The 22,157-nt window shown below is 44.3% G+C and overlaps 1 protein-coding gene across 2 annotated transcripts in view; it reads left to right on the top strand.

The window, feature by feature from the left end:
- Nucleotides 1-6,911: 6,911 nt before the first annotated feature.
- AMER3 (APC membrane recruitment protein 3) overlaps nt 6,912-22,157 on the top strand; it is a 37,733-nt gene continuing 22,487 nt past the window's right edge. The window contains exons 1-2 of one of the 2 annotated variants that reach the window (XM_054282766.1): nt 6,912-6,999; nt 13,832-16,884. In XM_054282766.1, the coding sequence (XP_054138741.1) occupies nt 13,853-16,867 (3,015 nt within the window). In that variant the 5' untranslated portion in view covers nt 6,912-6,999; nt 13,832-13,852 and the 3' untranslated portion in view covers nt 16,868-16,884. Of the gene's footprint in view, nt 7,000-13,806; nt 16,885-22,157 lie in introns of both variants that reach the window. The other variant, XM_054282767.1, reaches the window with a different exon arrangement.

The following is a 22,157-nucleotide window of genomic DNA, read 5'->3' as shown; positions in this document are numbered from 1 at the left end:
CATTTCTTGTATAGAACTTCAAACCAAAGCAACAAATGAGGAAATCGAGGTCTGTCTCCCTCATACCATTTCTGTGACAGCACATGTATACGTGTGAACCCAGACTTCATTCCTCACTGGGCAACTCATTTAATGAGCTGGGGAAGGAGTTAACTCATATTGTGGCTGGCTTCTGTCCACTTTGGGATACCACTGTGTCAGCTCTGAAAGAACCAGGCTCTTTGAGACACTGCCAAGCTCCAAATGACTTCACCGCTATAACTGTGCAGCCAGCAGCACTCCCCACTTCACTCTCACACACCTCCCACTCAAACTCTGCAAACTCATCAGTCACCTGCTGCCTTTTCTTTTAACACAGCAAAATCCCAACATATAAAGGGCTTTGAAGCACCTTAAAGTGTCTGATTAAAGTTAGACTCCCTGTAAGGTGTTTCAAACCAGGTACATAGAAACAGGGGTATTAAGAATAAACTATTCTTTTTCAAAGGTGCAGGTTTGTAAGTGCATTTTAGGGCAAGAAATTGCCCTCTCCAAGACCAGGTTGGATGGGGCTTTGAGCAATCTGGTCTAGTGAAAGATGTCCTGACCATGGCAGGGAGGCTGAATGAGATGATCTTTAAGGTACTTTCCAACCCAAACCATTCTATGATTCTACAACTCTGTATTAAAGCTCAAGAATAATTTCTGAATCTCTTTCCCCAAATCAAAGTGTCTTTATTTACAGGCTTCCCACCCTCCTCAACACACAGCAACAAAGAACAGAGCACCCACCCCACACTAACACAGCCCCACTTGCATGGCCCCCCAGGCTTGGCTCCTGGCTCCCTGTCCTTCCAACCCCTGTTCCCATCTCCCAGCCCTGCACTGGCACTCGACTGCTGCCTCAAAAATGGCTTCTGAAACATGTAACAGATGAAAATGCTTGAGGCCTATCCTGCCTCAGAAGCATTACTAACCCCTCTGTGAAAAATCAAACCCCTGTGAGATTGTTTTGTTGCTGAGTGATGGCAGCAGCAGAACCATGGAAGGGTAAACCCAAAGAACAGTACTCAGCAAATCCTCCCACTCTAAATAGCCTGCCAGCTCCAAGACATATAAAATATCATATTTTAAAACCTGCTGGTAATGAGTGTAACTGCAAACCAAGTGATGACCTTGGCATTGTCAATACTCATGATCCATTAATGGAGCATTTCATCAGATGCTGAGTCCTTTCAGTTTTCCTGCTTTCTTTACTGTTACTGCAGGAATGTATTAATGGTCATATTTCACTAGCATAAGAGCCTTGCTTGTAATGCCATACTCTAGCACAGACAATGTTTGATGATTTTGAGGAGCACAGCCAGAGGTTTCACCTTCCAGCTGTGATGGCAGCTCAGGCAGCAGAGGCAGAAAGCTCCTGCAGTTGGCCACTACCACCCAGGACATGGAAGGCAGGACAAGAAGAGCAACCAACACTGCCAGCACTATCTCCAGGTCTGCCAGCAAACTGCATTTAAAGCTGTGTGTTTTATTCTCTTCTAAGATTTACAACTTGCCACTTCAAAATGAAATCTGGCCGTGACATTGCCACTAACAACATAAATCAAGCCCACAGATTTATTTCCAAAGCATTGCTAACCACATTGTTACCAACTGCACTGCTGGCAATTTCAAAGCTTCATCTCTCATCCATCTTCCAAATGTTCTTTTGTTTGCCTGCATTTAAATAGTGCCTGGCAGAGCAGTGGGATTTTACAGACAGCATAGGGTCACTTCTTACAGTTCACAGACTGGCTGTGGTGCTCCTTTTCCTCCAGGACCAACCACCTGCACTCAGCTAAGATGTTTCTTCCCTCAGAACACACTTGTGATTTGGTTCTTGGCCTCCATACCAGCTATGAGGGCTCCTTTACAAGACCCTGTGACACGTAAATCTTCTGCAGTGAGAGCAAGGCAGCTTCTATGCAACACATGATGATTTATTTCACTGGCATATGAAATAAAAGCAGTGAAAGGGAGCAGTGAAAGGGAGCAGCAGCCTGTCCTGCTCACAGCTCAGTGTGCCACTGTCCCTGCATTTAGACCTGAGCCTGCTGGGCTATTGCATTCACCCTCACTAACTTGATCTGACTGCTCACTTCTCTCTTATTTAAGCAGTTCTGCTTTTAGGCCTCCTTTGATCCCAACTTCATAGTTTGAAAGGCTGTCCCATGAGAGCCACTGGGAGAGTTGCTGCCTCACTGTATCTGTTATTTGAAGCTGTGTATCTATGGCTACTTACATTTATATCTCTCTTTTTTCAGCTTCCTGACTGAGTCTTTAACAAAGTCTTCAGAGTATTTGATGAATTCAGGCAGAGAGCAGTATAAAATTAAGGAGGGAAACCAAGTCTCACAAAACAGTAATAAAATATTTCCTTAACCTTCCCTCAAGGTATCACAACAGCATCTTCCTCAGCAGGGCTGAGAAAATTTTGCCTGGAGGTTGCACTGGGGTGGTTGTGGAATATCACATTTCACCATTCTCATGCTTTATGCTGAATACTTTTTTTGCCTTTCAGACAGCAGTGCCTGTTAATGCAGTTCAATAAACTGGAGGTATTCTTGCCTCATCTGGACATCTGTGACACACAGGCATAGCTGGAAGGGAAAAGCTTCTGAAAACCTTGTATTTAACATTTCTGTAGTCAGGTTCCTGAGGTTTCTTGTCCCTCCCAGGTGTTGTCTCTGGTCTCTCAAGCCTTGGAGTTTTTCATGTTCTGGTGAAACAATTCTTTTGACACAGTTCTTCATAGCATATAATGCAGATAATTTTTTCACATTGATTTTATAGACAAATAGACAATATTTATTACTCAAGAGCTTTTTGTTTAAAGCAGAAAGTTAAAGGGTTGTCATGACTCCAACATAAGCAGCTGGAGAAATGTCTTCAATACTTTCTTTTTTTCCTCAAAAGCCCTTTAAGCCCTTTGGGGCAAGAAGCAGTTTACAACCAGTCAGCCACAGTCCCCAGGACAGCAATAATGAGAGTGTGATCAGTCCCATTCTGGAGACATTGGGCACTCCTTCCTGCCTCTGATGGCATCATTACTGGTGCTGGAGGAGCACAGCCAAGATTTTTAATACCATAAATTGCTCCTGTGACCCTCATCATCCCCTTGGCTGCAAATATGGAAACGTCAGTGCCTGACAGGGAGGACAAGCAGGAGATGTTGAGGCTGAGTTTTCCCTTGCAGAAGAAATCTGTGGATAAGAATATTTTCATTTCCTTTGGTAAGTACTGATGTTATTAACAGCAATTCATGATTCTAAAATTTGCAGCATACACCAGCTCACCAAGCAACTGAGAAGAGAGTGGCAATTAAGTTAATGAAAGCCCTGGGAAGCAGTCAGATAAATAGCAAGGATTGCTCCCTTCAACCTAGGGCAGGCTCCTGCCAGCAATCTGGACAGAAAAAGCTCCATATCCCATTACCAATTCTCTTCAACATGCAAACCCAAGAAATACTGATAAGAATCCATGAATAATTAAGTTTAACCTGATGTTAGCAGAAACTGGATTGGGGATGTTAGATTCTTCATTAGTTCACCGGCAGGAAATAGCCTGGATCAAATTCAGTCTGTAAGCAATTCCTTGGAAACAAATGGAGCTAGTTCAGCAAAGACCTTAGTTCTGAGTCTCAGGGTTAAAGAATCTTCTACTTTCTTCCATGGCAGAAAATTAAAGAAATTTGTAGATTGCTTTTTGTGAGTTGCTTATGCTAATAGTTGTCTGTAATCACTGGATGCAAACATTTCCTACCCACCATGAGGAGACTCAGGCTTCCATGTTCTGGGAGGCTGGGCCTGCTTCATCTAAAAACTCCCTCCCTGTGTTTCCATGAGGAGTTTCCTCCCCCTTTCCCCAAGGATCCCTGGCACCCCACTCCTCCCTCAGCAGGGGCTGTGCATTCCTCAGTCCCTCTCCCCACTCGCCATGCCAAGGGCTGTGTACATCTGCTAAAGAGATGGCAGCTGTGCCACAGGCCCCTCCTTTGCAGCTTTTTGATTTCCCTTCCCTTTTATGCCCACTCATGCCCTGAACAATTCTGGACAGACTGAATGAATCAGAATTAATCAGAGAGGGCCATTTGATTCTCCAATTGCCAGCATTCTGAGCCAAGATGATCAACAGCTCTGGTGAAATAGCCTGAAACGAAGTGATAGCAGAAAAGGATAGCAGAGGGAACTGCAAGTTGGGGACTGTTTAGGAAGTAAAAAAAAGCTCCACTGCAATGCATTAGGGCTAACCATGGATCAGCTGCTATTCAGCATCCTGTGCATTTACCAGGGTGTGCAGTGACACCATGATTTAGGTCTGTGCAGGTTATGGCCATGGACAGCTGTGGCCATGGATGGCTGATGGATTTAAGCTACTTCTCATGAGGAAGGGGAATAGAAGGCTCTAAAGCTGGAAATTTCTGTCCAAAGTAAACATCCTAAAACCTGGAGATCTCTCATCACAGAAGATGCTTTACATGAATCTCCAAGAACAGTTTTGGGTATCTCACCCACATCTAGAGTGATCCCCTCTCACTTCTCCAGCTCAGGGACAACAGCTGCCATTTGTTAGAAATGGGGACACTGCAGGAGAGCTTTCCCAGGCCCTGAGGAGCAGCAACAGGCTGTTCTGGAGTGTGCATGTGTGGAAATTACCTGAACAGTGTTGGAGCTAAGAGCTCCTCCCTGCTCAGGTTATTTTCTCCAAATCTTTGTTTTATTGTGCTTGGTTTGAACATAAAATAGGCTTTAGATGTAGTTTTAAGTCTTCTCTGTTGCCTACATCCCTCTTCACATCGCATATTTGGGTATATCTTTTCTGATGCCTTTACCTTTAATGCCTACACTTCAGGGTTCAGAAACCCAGCTCAGAAATTATGTGTATGAATAACTTTCAAATAAGAAACCTAAGCTTCTAGTTTTGCTCAGACAATACCAACACCAGCCTGGAATCAGCACCAGAATCACAGAATCATTAAGGCTGGAAAAGACCTGTAAGACCATTCAGACCAAGTGATAACCCAGCACCACCATGATGCTTCTTGGCCACCTGGGCACAGGTGACTGCTGTGACCTCTGATTCATTCTCATGTCTCTGTCAGCACCTCTAACAAGCCTTGGTGTACTTGGAACAAAGAAGGGCTTCAGCATTTTATAGGCCTCCTCTTTCCAAAACAGAGAGGAGGCTCTCAAAAGCAGCATCACTGCAAAGCAATGAGGTACCACCTGAAAATTTGGCTTCATATACCCCTCATGAAGGAAAGCTTCCTCCTATATTAAAATAAATATCCCATGCAGAATAAAACCCATCAAATCTATTTCTAATTAACATATTTATTCTCACAATGGTTCTTAATCTACTTCCCAGAACTGCTAGGACTCACCCATAGCCTGTTCTTTCCTCCCACCAGTCACACTAAGTCTTTCTACATGTTGCAGGTTGGATTTAACCCAGCGTTTTCCCCCCAGGGTGTAATTTTCCAGTCTCTACCATCAGGAACACCTGAGTGGCTTGCTGCCTGACATTCAGAGCAGGAACACTCTGTTTTGCAGGCTTTGAAGTTAACAGGCTGATTTTCCAGCTTTAGAAGCTTAGACTGCACAAAAGTTCAAGCTCCTTTCCTCCCGTCTCCAAGATTCAGCAAAAGCACACAATGAAAAGGAAGAGGAGAACAGGTGAAGGCTTTTGTTGCCTTTCTGCTGTGATGTGGGGACAGAAGAGATCAGCTCTCTGACTGCTGCACCTGCTCCAGTTGGGAGGGACTGCTCATATTCAGTCCATGCAGAGCTGGAGATTTCCTAAATGCCTCCAGGACTGGACTGGTCTGTCTCAGCCATCCAGGAGCTGCCTGTTTGCTGCCTCAGAGCAGCAGTGGAGTAGCCCTTGCATCAGAGGCAGCTCCCCTGCAGACACAGCAGCCCTCAACAACTGCTGGGTAATCCCGAGAGCAGCTCTGAGCTCACTGGAGGGCTGCTGAAGTGGATTAAGCCACTGCTTCATGGCATCCCCTCTGGCTTGTGAGAGGCTCCTCTCCTGCCCCCAGCAGAGGTGTTTCTGCAAGCAGGAGGCTGGAGAGGCTGAGGTGAAGGACTTTCATAGGAATCAACGGGACAATCAAGCTGTGATCAGGTTAGGAGCCCTTCAAGTGGAGAGGGCTGGGGGAAGGATGCCAGCTTTACACTTCTGTGAAATTAGAGCCCTGGTGTTGTGATGGTAATAAACTCGTGTATATAACAAAGAATGATGTTGTACCATCAGAGGTTGCCTTTGCTGCACACTGAAGCAGAAGTTCGACTGAAAGGAGAATTTGGTAAATGATGTTTGTTGAAGGCATTATGAGGTTAACACCAGGCACTCCAGCCCTGGGCAGCTGAAATAGTCACTCTTGCCCCTCACACCACTTTGCTCGCACACAAAATCCCGTCTAACTTCAGCTTTTACTCAGGCTCTACAAAGGGTGGCACATTCCAATAGCTGCATACACTGCCAGTGAAGCATCACACGAACCAAAACACATTCAGATCACTTTTCCTGAATCCTGGTCTGAAACAAAGCAACACATGAGAAATGAAATTAATTTGGATGTATTCCTCCCTATCTAATAAGCAGCCATATAGAGAGGAACCAAAATGCTGGCTCAGAAACTCCCAGGCTTACCTCCTTGCTTTTATTCCTAAAGCAAAGGAGGCATTTCCATGGCACCAAGCAGATGGCTGAAATAAGCATCTTTCCTATTTCGAGCTCTATGTGGAAGCTTAGAATCTATGTGAGGTACGAAAAAGCTACAAGCTGGAGGAATGAGGGGGTGGGGATGGAGGAAGAAGGAGGAGGAAAAGACAGGGGGTGGAGAGTAACACTGGAGAGCAGCAGTGGTCCAGCCCCTCCGAATCTGAAAAGCATCACAGGAGCCTCTGCATAAAGAGCAGCTTCAGGAGCAAGGCTAGGAGACAGAGGATTCCTGCTCACTGACAAAACATGGTGAGTAGCATTTTTGTGATCTGCCTCGTTTGCTCTGGTGCTATGGCATTTCTTTTGCTGTGACACAGTGACTCTGAGTGAGTATTATTTTGGGATGACTTCTTGTTTTTGAAGCATTGCTTTTTACTTCTTTTTCCATACATCTGGCAAGTCTGTGCCTGTATTTATAAAAATGCACATTCTATCTCCTTTTAAAGCAATAAATTACTGAGGACAGCCAACACTGTCAGTGTTAACACTTTGCTGTCTGGTACCAACAGGCTGCTGGTCAGGGCAAGAAAAAAACGCTGTTTCCTTCTCAGGTATGCAGTGGAAATTTCTGCTCTGCTGCCTTTTCTTAGCAGTGCAGTGATGACTGGAAAGCTCCCCGCGCAGGAGTTGGAGCTGCCCTTTTACATGATGTAATTGGAACATTTTGAGCCAGTTCCGTTTCTTTCAGCCTCAGGTACAGAAGAAAACTGAGAGAGGGGTGCAGAGATTTTGTCAGAGAAGGAGCCTCCTTTTGTCATGGGCTCAGCCTCCTTCTGCCCTGCCCACACCCCATGTGTGGCTGGGGGATGCTGTGGGTGCCCAGATGGGGCTGGGGGATGCTGTGGCTGCCCAGCTGGGGATGGGGGATGCTGTGGGTGCCCAGATGGGGCTGGAAAGCACTGGGTGCCCCACCTGGGGCTGAGGGATGGTGAGAGATGCTGTGGGTGCTGCTCTGCCCCCAGGGATCCCTCCTGTCAGCACGCAGCAGGACAGTGTGCTGGGAGTAGAAACGTGGTTAATTTTACTATGAAAAATCCTGAGCTCCACAAAACAGTTGTCAGGGCTTAAAGGAAGGTTCAGACTTCCCTATAGCACACTGCTAATAAGATTAAGCATTTAACTGCACATCTTTCTAGTATTCTGCTGGGGAGTGTAAGATTTTACTTTATGTGCTCAGTGGAATGAGGGTTGAATTAAAAGCACACCAATGTGGTTTTTGCTGATTCTTCATGAGTAAGCCATTGCCTGACCTAAATGTATATGCAGATATTTAGGCATCCTGGGTTACCCAAGAGAGACAAATGATTTAGGGGAGTGATAAGATCCAGGCACTAAGGGTGATGAGAGGAGTACTGCTAAGGAGAGGCACGATCTCAATGCAGGTTTGTGTGTCACACAGGCGCCTTTAAAAATAAACATTCTGCTGTTCCCTGAATCACAACTGTCCCTGATTACATCCTCCACCCTTTCCACCCTGTTCTTTGCTGCTTTCTCATGGAGATGAGATGGGAGCAGGGTAATCAGTTTAAGGGAGAAGATGAGCTCTGCTTTAAAATCCTCTTTGCTTTTTACCAGAAGAACTGTTATGTTTATTTGCTCACTAGAAACGGTGTTACAATAACTGCAGTGAGAATATCACTACCCTCTGGCAAGGAAGCCGTATTCTGCTGTGCAATTAAAAATCAAATTAACAGAACGGAATATATGTTCATGATTATTAGTAAGTATTCCCATCATTAACTTTCATCTTCTCAGATAGAGAGTTAATATTGTTGCCTGTAAATAAACAGTCTTATTCCAAAAATCTCCCCCACCACATGCTTTGCAGGGAGCACCAGCTGTTCCTTATGCACTGCTAATTGATTAGATACTAAAGATTAAAATCAGTGTTGTTCACTGACTTTAAAAGTAGCTGTGGCTTTCACCACCTCATGCTTGCTTGCTTTTTGCATTTTAGGACTTCCAACTGGTGGCCAGTAAAAATCCTCCTGAGGCTGACAATCAGGAGAGCCTCCCAGAGTGTGCTGTTCTTTTCCCCTTTCCCATTACATGATTTATCAAGAAATGTTTTTTTAAATTTTCATCTTAAAATGCATGGATTTGAATCTTGATGCATGTCCATATACACAAACCAGAGAGATGCTTTCAGGAAATTTAATTATGCTCTGATTTCTGATGGAAAAGCGGGGTAACATTTTCAAAGGTGCCTCTGATATTCAGCATCTTAAATCTGATTGATATGAAGCCACTTGTGGAAAAGGGATTTTGGACTCATTCCAAACTTGTATCCAAAACCACAAAAGCAGTACAAAGAGAGGTTTTTCCTTATTTTTGCATTAAAAATCTGGAAAGACTATTCAGTGTTTATCAACTTTTTTCATTTAATAAGAGGAAAATGCTTGGAGGAAGGTGAAATTCAGGTGCCAAGTGACATGCAGAACTCTGCTTAGCAAGGCACCATCTCCACAACCTGCCAATTGTGAATGATATAAATATGAAGAAAGAACACTCCTATCTCCCCTTCAAAACCACTATATTCTGAATTTTACCTATTTCTATCTCCAAGAGAGATGATTATATATAAATTACACATCAACAAGCAAGCAAGAGAGGTCCAAGCTGGATCACTGATAAGATTTTGAAATCAATGAACCTCAATTACATTTTTTCCTACTTGAGAAAAATTATATTTGAGCCAAACTTGCCAAAGCTGGAGATTTTATCTGAATTTCCTCCTTGTAATGGTGTTATTTCTATCCATGCAACCTCACTGAAACAGTTACTCCTACTTTCCCAGTAGGATGGTATTCCTAGAATTACATGCAAGGGGACTGATGTTTTACCTTTTCTTTGAATATAGCATAAACAAACCTTTCTACTGGGTTATAAGCTAGAAAGATACAACAGCTTTGACCCAGCCAAAAACCCAGAGCAAGGCTCTCTCACATTCCATCACAGGGGAAACTTGATGGTGGCTGGCAGAAAGTGCTGGGGCCATGGGCATGGGCAAATGTGACATTTCTCTTTGGCTGACATGGCAGAGGCAACACCTGCAGGGTTTGAATCCTGCCTCTACCCATTTTCCCAATGAATGTCTGGCTCCACTGCACCCCTCTTTGGCCTTTGTATGTTGGCCTGGGCTTAGGGGGGATTTAGGCCATCTGAATATGGCTCTTATTAACCAGAGCAGTTACCTAACTCAGTTTGCTCAGGTCCTCATAACCCAGATCCTCAGGCAATTGCTTTGGTTGTCCTAAAATCAAATCTCCTCAGCCCACAGGAAAGTGTTCATCTTTCCATTCTAAAACTTTAGTTTACTTTTAGATGAATCACAGACTCAGTAAAACCTCCTGGTTTTAGGAAAAGGCTGTGACACACCCTGCCCAGCTGGTATATGTTTGAGCATGAAGTAATTCTGCATTTTATGAGCAATATTATCCAAATACAAAGGAAAACCTTACTCCCATTATAGTATCAGCCTCAAATCTGGGTCTGATTGCCTGCTTAGACACCTGTGAAATCCTAAAAGTGAGCAGCTGGTCTGATCCAGCCAGATTAAAAAGTAGTTTACTGTGGATGGGAAGCCTCAATGCTGCTGCTGCACCCAATCTTGTTGGAAAGACAACTAAACTGTAGCCCAGTGTGAGATTTGAGGATCTCCTCTATTTAAACACATTCCATAAGCAATTTTGCAGATAGTATAAAACCATTTTTTTATTAATGAAGAAAACATTGAGACTCTCAGTACACTGACTGCTAGTTTCCACAAATTTCTGTTCTTTACAGTGACTTTTAATTGAAAATTGTATTTCCTTTGCAAAGATGGAAATCAGGCCCTCATATATCTTTTATCCCAGAGGCAGAAGTGATATCCTGCAAGTCCAAGAGAAGAGTAATTGAAAAGGAACAGAGACAGGCACTGGTGTAGCTGAGGGCATGGGTCAAGAAATGCCAGAAAAATGTACTATGTTTTAAATGCCTGTAATAATTTTTCATAGAATTTTGATTTAGCTTTATGTAACCACTGGAGGGTAACTTTCCCTTACAGCACTTTAATCTGTTTCTAAATTCACTGGTACAGCTTCTGGAGTTAGAGATAGAACTTGTGTCCCTGCAGAGACCCAAAAAACCCTGGTATCATGGTATAATCCATTGCAATGAAAAGGGCTAAAAGTACTAATAGATATAGGATGAGAGAATCATCACATAAATGTTTCTGATCTATTTTTGGAAAGAAGTTCATTGATAGTTTACATCACATGAATATGAAGAGGAATGCAGAGTATGGGAAGTTACAAAACAGCATCTAAGGTGAATGTTTTAAAAAATCTGCAGACTCTGGTAGTCTGTCCTGAGGAGCTCTCCAAGAGTTGACTGAGCAGGTCCTCCCTTTCTTTTGTTCATTTTAAAGAACATTTTTAATGGGGAAGTTTTACAAAGATATGACAGTCTTAGAATAAGCGGGATGACCCAATGAACTAGATACTAAGTCTGGCATGAATCGTGGGGGAGTATTAGAAATAGAATATATGGGAATAAATAGTAATATTAAATAATTAGAATAAAAATTTGGTGATTTTATATATATATAGCAGATTAAAAAAACCAACAAATCTAACAAACCAAACCACAAAATCCCCACAAAACCAAAACAACACCTAACACTTTTCCTCATCAGAAAAAATGGAAAAGGCAGCATCAGCTACCACCAGTGTATCTTACATTATTATACTAGAGATATTCTCATTAAATATGTTACTTGGGCCATTTTGGCTTTCAAGATAAAACTGTTCATCTAATCTATTAAAAAAGAAAAAAAGACATGAGAACAAGCCTTGAAGTTTCTAGACCCAGTTATCAAACTGGTCATCTATTGTGTTTCTTTCAATGAGATACAATTCAGACCAAACATTACTTTATTCCAAAGATTATCCAGTGTCATCCTAAATTCTTAGCTTTAATACGTTTCATACTTGACAGTAAATAAACCCATCCCTAAAAGCCTTTTTAATGCATCTGCACAAAAGTTCCCAGGTATGCAATATCCTACAAAATGACCTTTGCTTAATGCTCAGAATGGGCAGAAACAGCTGCAGGACTTCAAAGGGTCCCACATCCCATTGTTGTAAGGCTGGCCCTTGCCAGTGTCACAGACCTCTGAGGAGCTTCTCAGCAGGGACACAGGGACACTGTACCTATTTCTGCGCTTGCAAAGGACTGAGGTGTCAGACACTCTCTTTCTGGGATATTAATAACTGGTCTTGCATCAGCTTTTTCTTGTTGTTTTCACAACCCTGCTGGAGTTCTGCATGCTGCATTGCTTGTCGATCACACCTTGCTCTTCAGAAGAGGAGTGTAATCGTGTCCCAGTGACCTATTTCTAAATATGCAAAACAAGTTTCCCGCAGCATCAGTGAACTCCAGATACCTGACAGGCTAGTAAAATGTTTACTGGCTTTCATTAAGGCTGTTCTGCACCACTCACATGGAGTGCCAAGTGCAGATGAATGTGCCAGCATCTCAATCACACTGATAGACACCCATCTATCACTACCCACCATGTTTCACTGCATGTCAAATATTCACACTTTGCCCTCATGTTCTCTGCCTTCTGTCTCTGACCTACATTTATTTGTAAACATTGCTAATCACCTGTTAGTTTGCAGCTTCTAGAAGGAAGGGGCTGTCACTGATCTGCCTGCTGAAGTGCTCCCAAACACACAGTGCTGCATCTTGTGAGGGGATGGGCAGAGTGTGGCTGTTCCAGCAAGGCTGGCAACTGGAAAGCTTCTAGAGGCTACTGACAGCTGTTATAGTTCAAAATAGCCTGAAGACTGCTTGAAGTTCTATTTTAGTACAAAGCCTAGGCTGGGCACTGAATTTCAGATCTCCTGTTCAGTGTCTCCAATTGTTTAGTTATGTCTAACCAATTCAAAACAAGACAAATCATTAAATGAGGTTTCATTCGGGAGAGATTCAATCACGTTCTTTCAAGAACAGGACTTGGAGTTACTGTCCTGTTTCCCACCAAGTAAAAATCTGATTGGTCCAACAGCTTTTAGGTAGTGCTTACTTCATCCCTGACCCACCTTTATGGAAGTCCATTGAGTTACTCAATATTTGAGTTGATGCATGACAGGAAAGGATCAGATCTTTCCATGAAAGAACTGTCAGAAAACTGACAGTGACATGGCTAAAATAATTAATGAATAATTAGATTTATGAAAATATAGAACAGGTTCAATACTAAATTATGCAGGCAGAGCCTGGAACTGGCATTGATACAGATACTAGAGTATTTTTAGAAATAGCTAATCAATGCACAGTGCAGACTCAATATGGCAATGCCTCTGTGTGCTACTCTGGTCTTTGTAAATTGGAGATGACACTTTTTCCATGACTTACAATGATTTTCAATGGGGCCTTTTTGATTTTTGACAATAAAAGTAGCAGTGTAGAAAATTATATATTATGCTCAGAGGGAAGCAAAATCAGTAATTCAGTCTCTGCATGCTTCCAGGGTAGTACCAAGGTTTATGGATTTTCTATTCACAGATAAGGATTATTGTAATATAAAGTGAGCATTGTTTGTTGAAAGTTTGATCTGTTTTCTTAGGAGATTTCCCAACATAAGATTTTTGTCCTCCTCTAAGGTACAGATCCATGAACTGCTGCCTACCTGATACACACATTTGCATGTTGAACTTTCTCAGACATTGCTTTTCACCGATGCCTTTTCTATCTTCAGAACAGGACCTTTACCTTGTTAAAAGCCATCCTGAAGTCATAATCCTCAATGCAAATGTATATTTCTAAAAGACAAAATGTTCTGTGAGCCCCAACTCCCAACCCATAATGTACACTGTTTTCTCCCTGTTGAATCTTCCAGCCGACACAGCTTTCGTTTCACTCAGTCTGTTTCTCATGCAGTACCATGACTCAATGATGGAAATGTCTGATGGCAGAGAAGCTCAATTTTATAATGGTTAATAACCCTTCCTTTGTTCTCCAGTTGCTTTCAAAATTTACAAGTGCTACCCAGCAACCTCACAATAGTTGTGTTCTGCTGTTTTCTTTACAGAAACAGATGTGAGGAAGCAGTATGGAGCTCAAGAGAGGAAAGACCTTCATAAAATCCAGTGTGCAACATGAGAAAGTGCCACCAGTGCATACAGCTCCCACCAACAAAGATGAGATGGGCAAAGACAAAAAGGCAGCTCTGGAGGGAAACCAAAGTGTGGCTGAAGTCCAGCTGGCGTGTTTGGCCACACACAAGAGCTACAGATTTTCTACCAGAGCAGCAAGGAGTGGAGCTGGTGGTCACAACCTGGAGAAATCATCTGGCTCCTCCTACAAGCTTGTAAGGAAGAGTAAAACCCACGAGTGCGTTGCTGGGGCAGACAAAGCAGAGAGCTGCAGCCCCAGCAGCAGCAGGGCTTGTGAGGAGGGTTTGGCTGGAAAGGGCAAGGCCCGACTCGTCAATAGCATCAGCTTTTCAGGGGTGTCCAGCTCCAGCAGCAAGAAGGAGTGTGTGGTCAGCCCCAGCCAGTCTGCCTGCAGCAGTCAGATGATTGATTACAGGAACTTTGTGCCACAGATGCCTTTTGTACCGGCTGTCGCAAAAACCATCCCCAGGAAGAGGATTTCCCTCAAGAGATCTAAGAAAGGGCTCAGAGATATATTTCACATAAGAAAAAATAAACCAGACAGCCTCTCATTTCTGGTGGAGAAGGACAAGAACCTGTCCTCTCCAGGCTGCAAGAGTGAATTGTCTGGACGTCTTGCAAAGTATCTTTTCAAAACTGGAGAAGCTTGTGCAGCTGATTGCTTGTCACAGGACTGCTCAGACAGTGAACTGCAGTCTGACTCCTCCTACGACTACTGCAATGCCCTGTGTGAAGATGTTGCCTCCCTGAAGAGCTTTGACTCCCTCACTGGCTGTGGGGAAATCTTTGCTGACGAGAGCTCTGCTCACCTGGAGCTGGAGAACAGCAAAGACCTTCTGCTGAGGCGAAGCAAGCACAAAGACAGCCCTGGCATGGGCTCCTTCCAGGGTGGGGTGGAGCAGCTGGCCTCTCCTGGCCAGAATGAGACAGTGGAATTTGCAAAGTTTTGGGACAACATCAACAAATCAGTAAGGCTGCATCAGAGTGCTCTGTTTGAAAAGAAGTTACTGAAGATCCCTGGTTCTGACACAGAAAAGGACAGAAATCAGGCTGCTGTACTGGTCACAGAGCCCCAGGTGTCACCTGATAAAGAAGGTGACAATTCCAAAGCCAGCTCCACAGAAACAGAAACACCGAAAAGTGAAAACCAGGAATCCACATCCACGAGTGATGAGGGCTACTATGACTCATTCTCTCCTGGGCAAGATGATGAACTGAAGGAAGCCCAGACCCCTGGTGTCCCAGGTAGATTTCCAAGAGACAGCTACAGTGGAGATGCCCTTTATGAGCTCTTCTATGACCCAAATGAAGTCAAAGTAAGCCCTATCCTTGATGATGACTTGTGTGCCTCTGAAAGTGTTTCAGAGCAAGCCATTGAAATCCCTTTGTCCATTTACAGCTTTCATGTTGGAGCTGAGGAGAACATGGCTTCCCAACCAACTCTAGACATCATTAGCCAGGGTTTTTTCCACAGCACATGGAAAGGTAAAGAATGCTTGCTAAAGCTGTGTGATACTGAGCTTTCCCTGACCATGGGCATAATAAACTGGCTACGAAAGCACTCGGGACTCATCTCCTCCCCTGACTCTCTTCAGAGTCCTCAGTCACAGCCAGAAAAATCGAATGATGCATTGATCCTGCCCAGTCACACTCCAGAGCAGAAAGGGAGCACAGGAGCTCAGCAGGAGACACCAGGCAAGGGTGAATCCAATACATTTAACCCATGTGTGCCTTTGGAGGAAAGCAAACATTCAACCCAGGCCTCTTCTGTAGACATTGCTGGAAGAGACCACAGCCTGGACTCCTGCCTGAGCACATCTGATCTGGATTGCCAAGGAAGAGAAGGGAGTCACCACAAGGACTTATCTACCGTGCCTGGGACTGTGGAAACCACCAGCTCATCAAGTTATGCACCACAATCACAGGCTAACAGAGACAATCTGCAGACATCTTCAACTGAGAATCAGAAGGTAGCAATTTCCCTGGGATGTGAGACATCCAGAGACAAAAACCCTCTGCCAGAAAAGCTGAACAGAGAGAGTGGCTCCCAGAGCTCTGAAAATCCTTCATTAGATGATAATCACGAAGTAGAATCATGTTACTCCTACAAGACTGCTGCGACCTCACTCCGAGATCCCCCTGAGAGGGAAGACAGAAATAAACCAGTGTATCACTCTCTCTCTGTTTCCTGTGACAAACCACTGCAGCCTCTAACCCTCAATCACTTCCAGAGCTACATGAGCCCCACACCAACAGAGAGCAGCACTAACATAGTGCAGCTCTTGGAGCACTGTGTAACACAGGTGGCATCATTAAAAATCAGCTATGAAAACAAGCACCTGGAAGACAAATACATTGGGAATGAAATGAACAGTATCATTCAAAAGATGTCTCAGTACAAAAACAAGTTATTGTTGCAGAATGAATGCAGCTGCCTTGCTCAAATTCCAGAATATCCCAGTATTCCTAGCACAAACCAATACAACTATGACACAAGTTTCCAATCTAGCAATCTTTATCATTTAAAGCAAAATGGGGAGCAAATTTGCTCTGAAGATCAGAAAAGCAGAGCAAAAATCCTGGATGAGGTTACTCAAAGCAAGATCAATTTTGAATATGCCCAGCTGAATAATCAAGCACTCTCCTATTTAAAGGACTTTGCTCTCAGTCCAAGTGACTCTGGCCCTGAGACATCTCTTAGCAGACCAACATTTTTACCTCTCTTTAACTCTGTCTGCCCAGGCATAGCTGGTACCTTCTCACAGGGCTCACACAGCACGGCTGTCTGTCTGTCTGACCCTCTGCAGCCTGAGGAGGCCAAGCAGTGCAGCCCAGGGCCCTGGAACTGTGCAGAGAGCCCCTGCCATGGCCTGGCTGCAGGCACTGCTCTGTCCCCTCTCCTAGAGGCAGTGGCCCGGGATGCAGCGGTGACAGCCAGGAACCACCAGTGACACCCTGCATGGAGAAGGTGAGTGCTTAGGGGAAGGGGGAAATTAAATGTGAAACAATTCAATCTGCTCCCTTTTCACAGAGGGACACTTAACAGCAGAGGAGGCTGAGGGATTCAGGGTCTGTCACTTATGCTTGGGGTCACACTAGAGAGCCGGGGTCTGCAGCGTGAAATCACAGCGCAGATGTGCCTGTCCTGCAGGTGCACAGTGTGGTGTGCTCTCAAGCACAAAGGAAAGGCCACAGTGCTGTGCTGGTGCTCCTAAGTGCACCAAAAGGATGGTCCTCCTTCTTCCAAACATGAAATGTTTCTTCAGAAGGTGCAGTTTGTCTCTGGCCAAACTGTGCCATGGCAGAGCAAGAGCTGAAGCCAAGGCATTCTCCACATGCAGATTTCTCAAGAGAGGGATTACAGGGTCTGTGCTGCACCTCAAGCATTTGAAAACCCTTCAGCCACACTCACATAGCCTAGGGAGAGCCAGAATCTGCCCTGTAAGAGGGTAAGAGACACCTTTGCTGCAAACCAGAAACAGCTGATGGAGCACGCAGTGATGGTGAGGGTTCAGGTTTGGCTGTCACACGATGGTGCTGGTTCAGGTTTGCTGTCACACGGGGCTTTAGGCCAGAGCAGGCACTGTCTGTACAGAGCTCTGACTCTGTGCCAGCTGAGAAATCCTCTGGCCTCCAGCTGCTGAGAGGAATTTGTTGTAGCAGTATGAAACTTGGGTAAATTCTCTGTCGTGTGCCCTGCCAGATCTGACAGATTGGCTGGACTCTGCCCAGCCTTGGCCTCTGAGAAGGCCCCTTTGGAGTTGGGGGAACACAAAGAGGAGACAAGGGCCAGGACAGAGAATTAAGGAGCAGCTCACAATTGAACCGAAGGATACAGGGAACACAACATTTCTTTGGCTCTTGCTGCTCACAGCAGTGTGACTGCTCTCTGGTCATCTCTAAAGGCTTCCCAAGCAGCACAAACTAAAAAGGACAGTGTTTCTCTCTGCGTGGGGTAAGAACACCCTTCCATTTTCAACTCTGGGTAGATTCAGCCACCTCTTTTCTATTTATGCCACTGTGCAAATGACCTTGCCCACTAATAAGTCTCCCTTTGCAGACAGGGATGTTTTTCAGGGGTCTGCGTGAAGCTAAGGGCCAGAGACTGTCAGTCTTCCATACCCTTAACAAACATATTGTATGGTTATAATCTGCTCATCAGTAGATTAGATCTTTCTCAAATGAAGTGTTCTTGAGTTTTTTCCCATTTTTGTTGTAAACAGTGCTGCATTTGTGGTGGTTCTGCAGATTAGCAACTCACCTTCTTGTGTCACCAGAATTTTTAGCAAAACTTGCCATCCAAGGACACAACATAGTCCTTAGAACTACTTATCTCTTTTAGATACTTTTGAAATTATAAACTGAGTACAGATGGGGCAAGGTTTGTGCTTACAGCTAGTATATGTATGGAACCAGGTGCTGCTAGACTGGCCTGATATTTTTATTTTGCTGTGAATATTAATCCACAGGGTACTGATAGGAATATAGGCTAGGAATGGAAAGGAATTCTAATTTTGAGGAGTGGAATGATAGAAGCAGAGAAGGGAGCTGTGTGACTGTCAGGAGTGGTTACAGACTTTACACTGAACAAGACATAACACAGGGAGACATTGCTGGACCTGGGGCACATTCTGTGCATTGTATCAAGTGGCAGCTGCTGTGTGCCACCACGTGCCAGCACTGATAATACCTGCCATGGCAGGAATGTGGCCAGGCCACGCTTTCACCTGAGCCCCAGAGAAAAGGCAATTCAAGCTTTTTTTCCAATAGGGAACTGCTGGTTTTTGATGAAAGTTTCTCAGACAGTAAAATAAATGAAATTTTATAATATGGATGGGATTTCTATATTCATAAAGTGACTTTGAGGACTGGGCTCATTTTAAGGAATCATTTAACAGCAAGGCTGCCATTTGTTAAAATTTTTTACAGAAAAAGAATTTAGACAATAGTTAAAATGTCATTTAAGAGAACTGGCTGTGGGGACAGATCCAAACACTGGTGTGTGACTGGTTTTCCCACCCGATATTCTCTTGCCTGCCCACACAACAGATGGCCTGCAGGTTTGCCGGAAATGTTCAGTCTTTGTGAGGATGACTCAGGAGCTTTGCCTCAGCCATGGGGGTGGTAGAGCAGGAGAGGCAGTGTACAAACACGGTGTCACCTCAGAATCCATGGAGACAGACAGCCCTGGGAAGCACTCCCACGCTGGACATGACTGTGCAAACTGCGAGGGCTCAGGCACAAAGAGTGCTCTGAAACGCCACACGGACCTGCTGGGAGACAAGGGACACATCCAGAGGTGGCTCCTGCTCTGTCCCTCAGGACAAATGCAGCCCCTGACCCTGCCATGGTCTGACCTGAAGGAGGTGGGAAGGTCACCTTTCTTGCCATTTGTCACAGGGCAGAGGAAAAGCCCTTATCAAACCCATTAAAATCTCCAGGTTTTGTCAGCCCATCTCAGCATCTGCCAGGACCCACAGTAACAAACAAGCCCAATCTCTTTGCTCCAAAAGGTGTTCAGGGTTCCCTGGGCCATGCCTGGTCTCTTGGGCTTTGCTACCCTCACGAGCACAGACACAGGACTGTGATGAAGAATGGTACAAGAAATGGCAGTCACAGATCCTATTCCATTTTCCCCTTCCCTGGCCTTTTAGAGAGAAATCTGCAAATGCCTTGTGTCTGAGCTCACTAGGAATCCCAGGCTTCCTCACATGGGAGTATGGAAGGCTTATGTAGAAAGTGAGAATTACAGATAAACAATGCAATGAAAAGTGTAATTTTCATTCTTCAGTATCTAAATGCTAGCACTTAAAAGTGAACACAGTCCGACCCCTGAATACAGAGAGGATTCCTAGACATGGATCATAGAAAACAAGCTGCGGAAATTTGTGATTTTCAACCACATGTTTTTCATCAGGAAATTTCATTTTCAGAAAGGAAGCACAGTCCTCAAGCAGTGCATTGGGAGGTCTTTTCCTGACTCTTAAAACCCTGGAACTGACCAAATAGGCAACACTGGATGTCATAGCAATTGAACACATGTAGAACAAAACACTCTCTGCAAACAGCAGCATTTCAGACCACTAAGCCATTTCCACCACTTAATGGGGTTTGAGCTGCATCTTCCATTAACTGGTAGATGTGACAGAGCAACAAAACCTCTCGTGCCCCCAACAATATGTGTTCACTTCATTCAAATGCTGAACTGCCACATTATGCACCAGTTGAAGATTTTGGATGTGTTTCAGTGATAGCCCTGAAAGGAGTGCATTGCAATAAGCTTGCCCTCAGGTCAGAAAAAAATACATAACTGTCAATCAAACAGGAATTGCTATAATAGATGGGGCAGATGTAGATAAAAGAAGACAGTATTGTATATGTGATTGCTGTTATCAGGGAATTGAGATTCAGAAGCAGATAAAATACAGCCTAGGCATTGCAAAGTGACAGAGGAATGTGTATCTGATCCTCATCAACTGAAGGGCTACTCCTGGTCTAGGCAGTTCCTGTAATGCTTTTTATTCCCTCCTGGTTCAGCCTCACTCCCTCTCTCCTAAATAAGGTTGTGTTTCTCCCAGGCAGATAATTTCTCTGTCTGATAGGAATAGAGAAGGCAGACTGCAATATTTGGATTTGACAAAAAGGAAAAACAGAATGAAGTCTCATTGGTGTGTAGGCAGTTTTCTGATCAAGTGGGGTATTATTTCTCAAAATGGTCAGAGAGACACCTTAACAGGTGAAAAACTAAAGGCAGAACCTGTGTGCACACAGCAGGAAAAGTGTATGGTAGCTTTTGAAGTGTGGTGTAAGAAATCCTCCTATTTCCATGCTCCCTCCATGGCATAGGAAAGGGATGGTGTCTCAAGCTGCACATGATGAAATGTAACAAGAATACAGCACAGAGACAGCCAGCACATCTTCTGCACTGGAAATGCCTCTGGCTCTGAAACACACACCTGTATACAGTCGGTTACCCAGAGCACGCTGCAGTGGGCACTGAAATCTCATCTGACAGCCCAGCAGCCATGCCCACACACACTCCTGATCACACACATGCATCACAAGGCACAAACGCTGTGTTTGTCACACGTGGTACCACGGAAGCAAAGAGCAGGCAGACAGAGGTGACAGGTCACTGCCTCTGCTAATACATCTGAATCTTAGTCACCATGTGCCCAGATACTTGGGCTAAATGCTAAATTAAACGATTTTCTCCTTCATTAAATGCTGTTGCTTCTGGACTTGGCTCTGTCTCACTGCACTGTCTTCATGGTACTTTGTCATCAATGCTCATTCTACACAAAATCAGAATTCTGTCAGGGGGACGAAATGTTCTTGCCAGTGTACTTGCTAGAGGAGGGTTTTTCCACTGTTATCAGCACGGATAATCTCTTAAATGCCAGATGCACTATAATGTGTTTCATTTTAAAACTGAAGAAATTGATTTGCTGCCTTACCCGCTACTGCAGCAGGATGGTTTCCATGGATACAGCCTTATAGGGACTCTATTTTCCTTCCCCCTGTTGACAACAGTACAGAAAGCTAAATTCTCATCTTCACTGCACCAGCATGAATTTGAAGCTAGGGCAATGATTCCCACATTTAACCCTGAGAGCAGAAGTTGGCTCCCAGTCTCCTTCAACCTTGAATTTTAGATTTCCGAGGGGATAGCAATGGAGGGAAAAAAAATAAAAAGGAAAAGCAGCATGGTCTGAGGGCCAGGACATGTGAAACACACAGTGCCTCTGTATGCGAAATGGGGAGAAGTCAAGGCAGAATGCGAACACACTAACTGCTCATTCAGAGCCTTTGTGTCTTGTCTGACATTGAAGTGCAAAAATATAAGTCAGATTTGGGCTACAGAAGTTTGGCTATAGAATTGTGGAATTGGGCCCTTTTTGTTTAAATGAATCAGTTGTTACCATTCTGAAAAAATCTGCTTCACTTCAGGTCAGGAAGGCATAAGAGGGGGAAGAAGGGGAAAGTGAAAGCTTTGTATCCAGAGCAGGCTGCTTCTTTCATGCAGAAGAGAGTCTGGCCCCCTCTGGAACACAGCCGTGGAGAAAATGCAAAGGAGATCCTCACCTTGAGAATGGCTGTAAGAGGCTGATGGCATTTATACTCACAAGCCAGCAAGTAAAAAACAAGTAGGATGAAGAGCCTGGAAACCTCAGCTTTTTGGATCTCAAGTGTAAAATATTTCATCCCATTTCCTCCATCAGAGAATGCAGAGGGGCAGAA

The sequence above is a fragment of the Melozone crissalis genome, unplaced genomic scaffold (genome assembly GCF_028551555.1).
Source record: "Melozone crissalis strain CALT ecotype California unplaced genomic scaffold, PUWL_Pcris_2 ptg000034l_1, whole genome shotgun sequence".
NCBI lineage: Eukaryota > Metazoa > Chordata > Aves > Passeriformes > Passerellidae > Melozone > Melozone crissalis.
The sequence above is the reverse complement of the archived record's forward strand: the minus strand, read 5'-3'. Positions and strand labels throughout refer to the sequence as shown.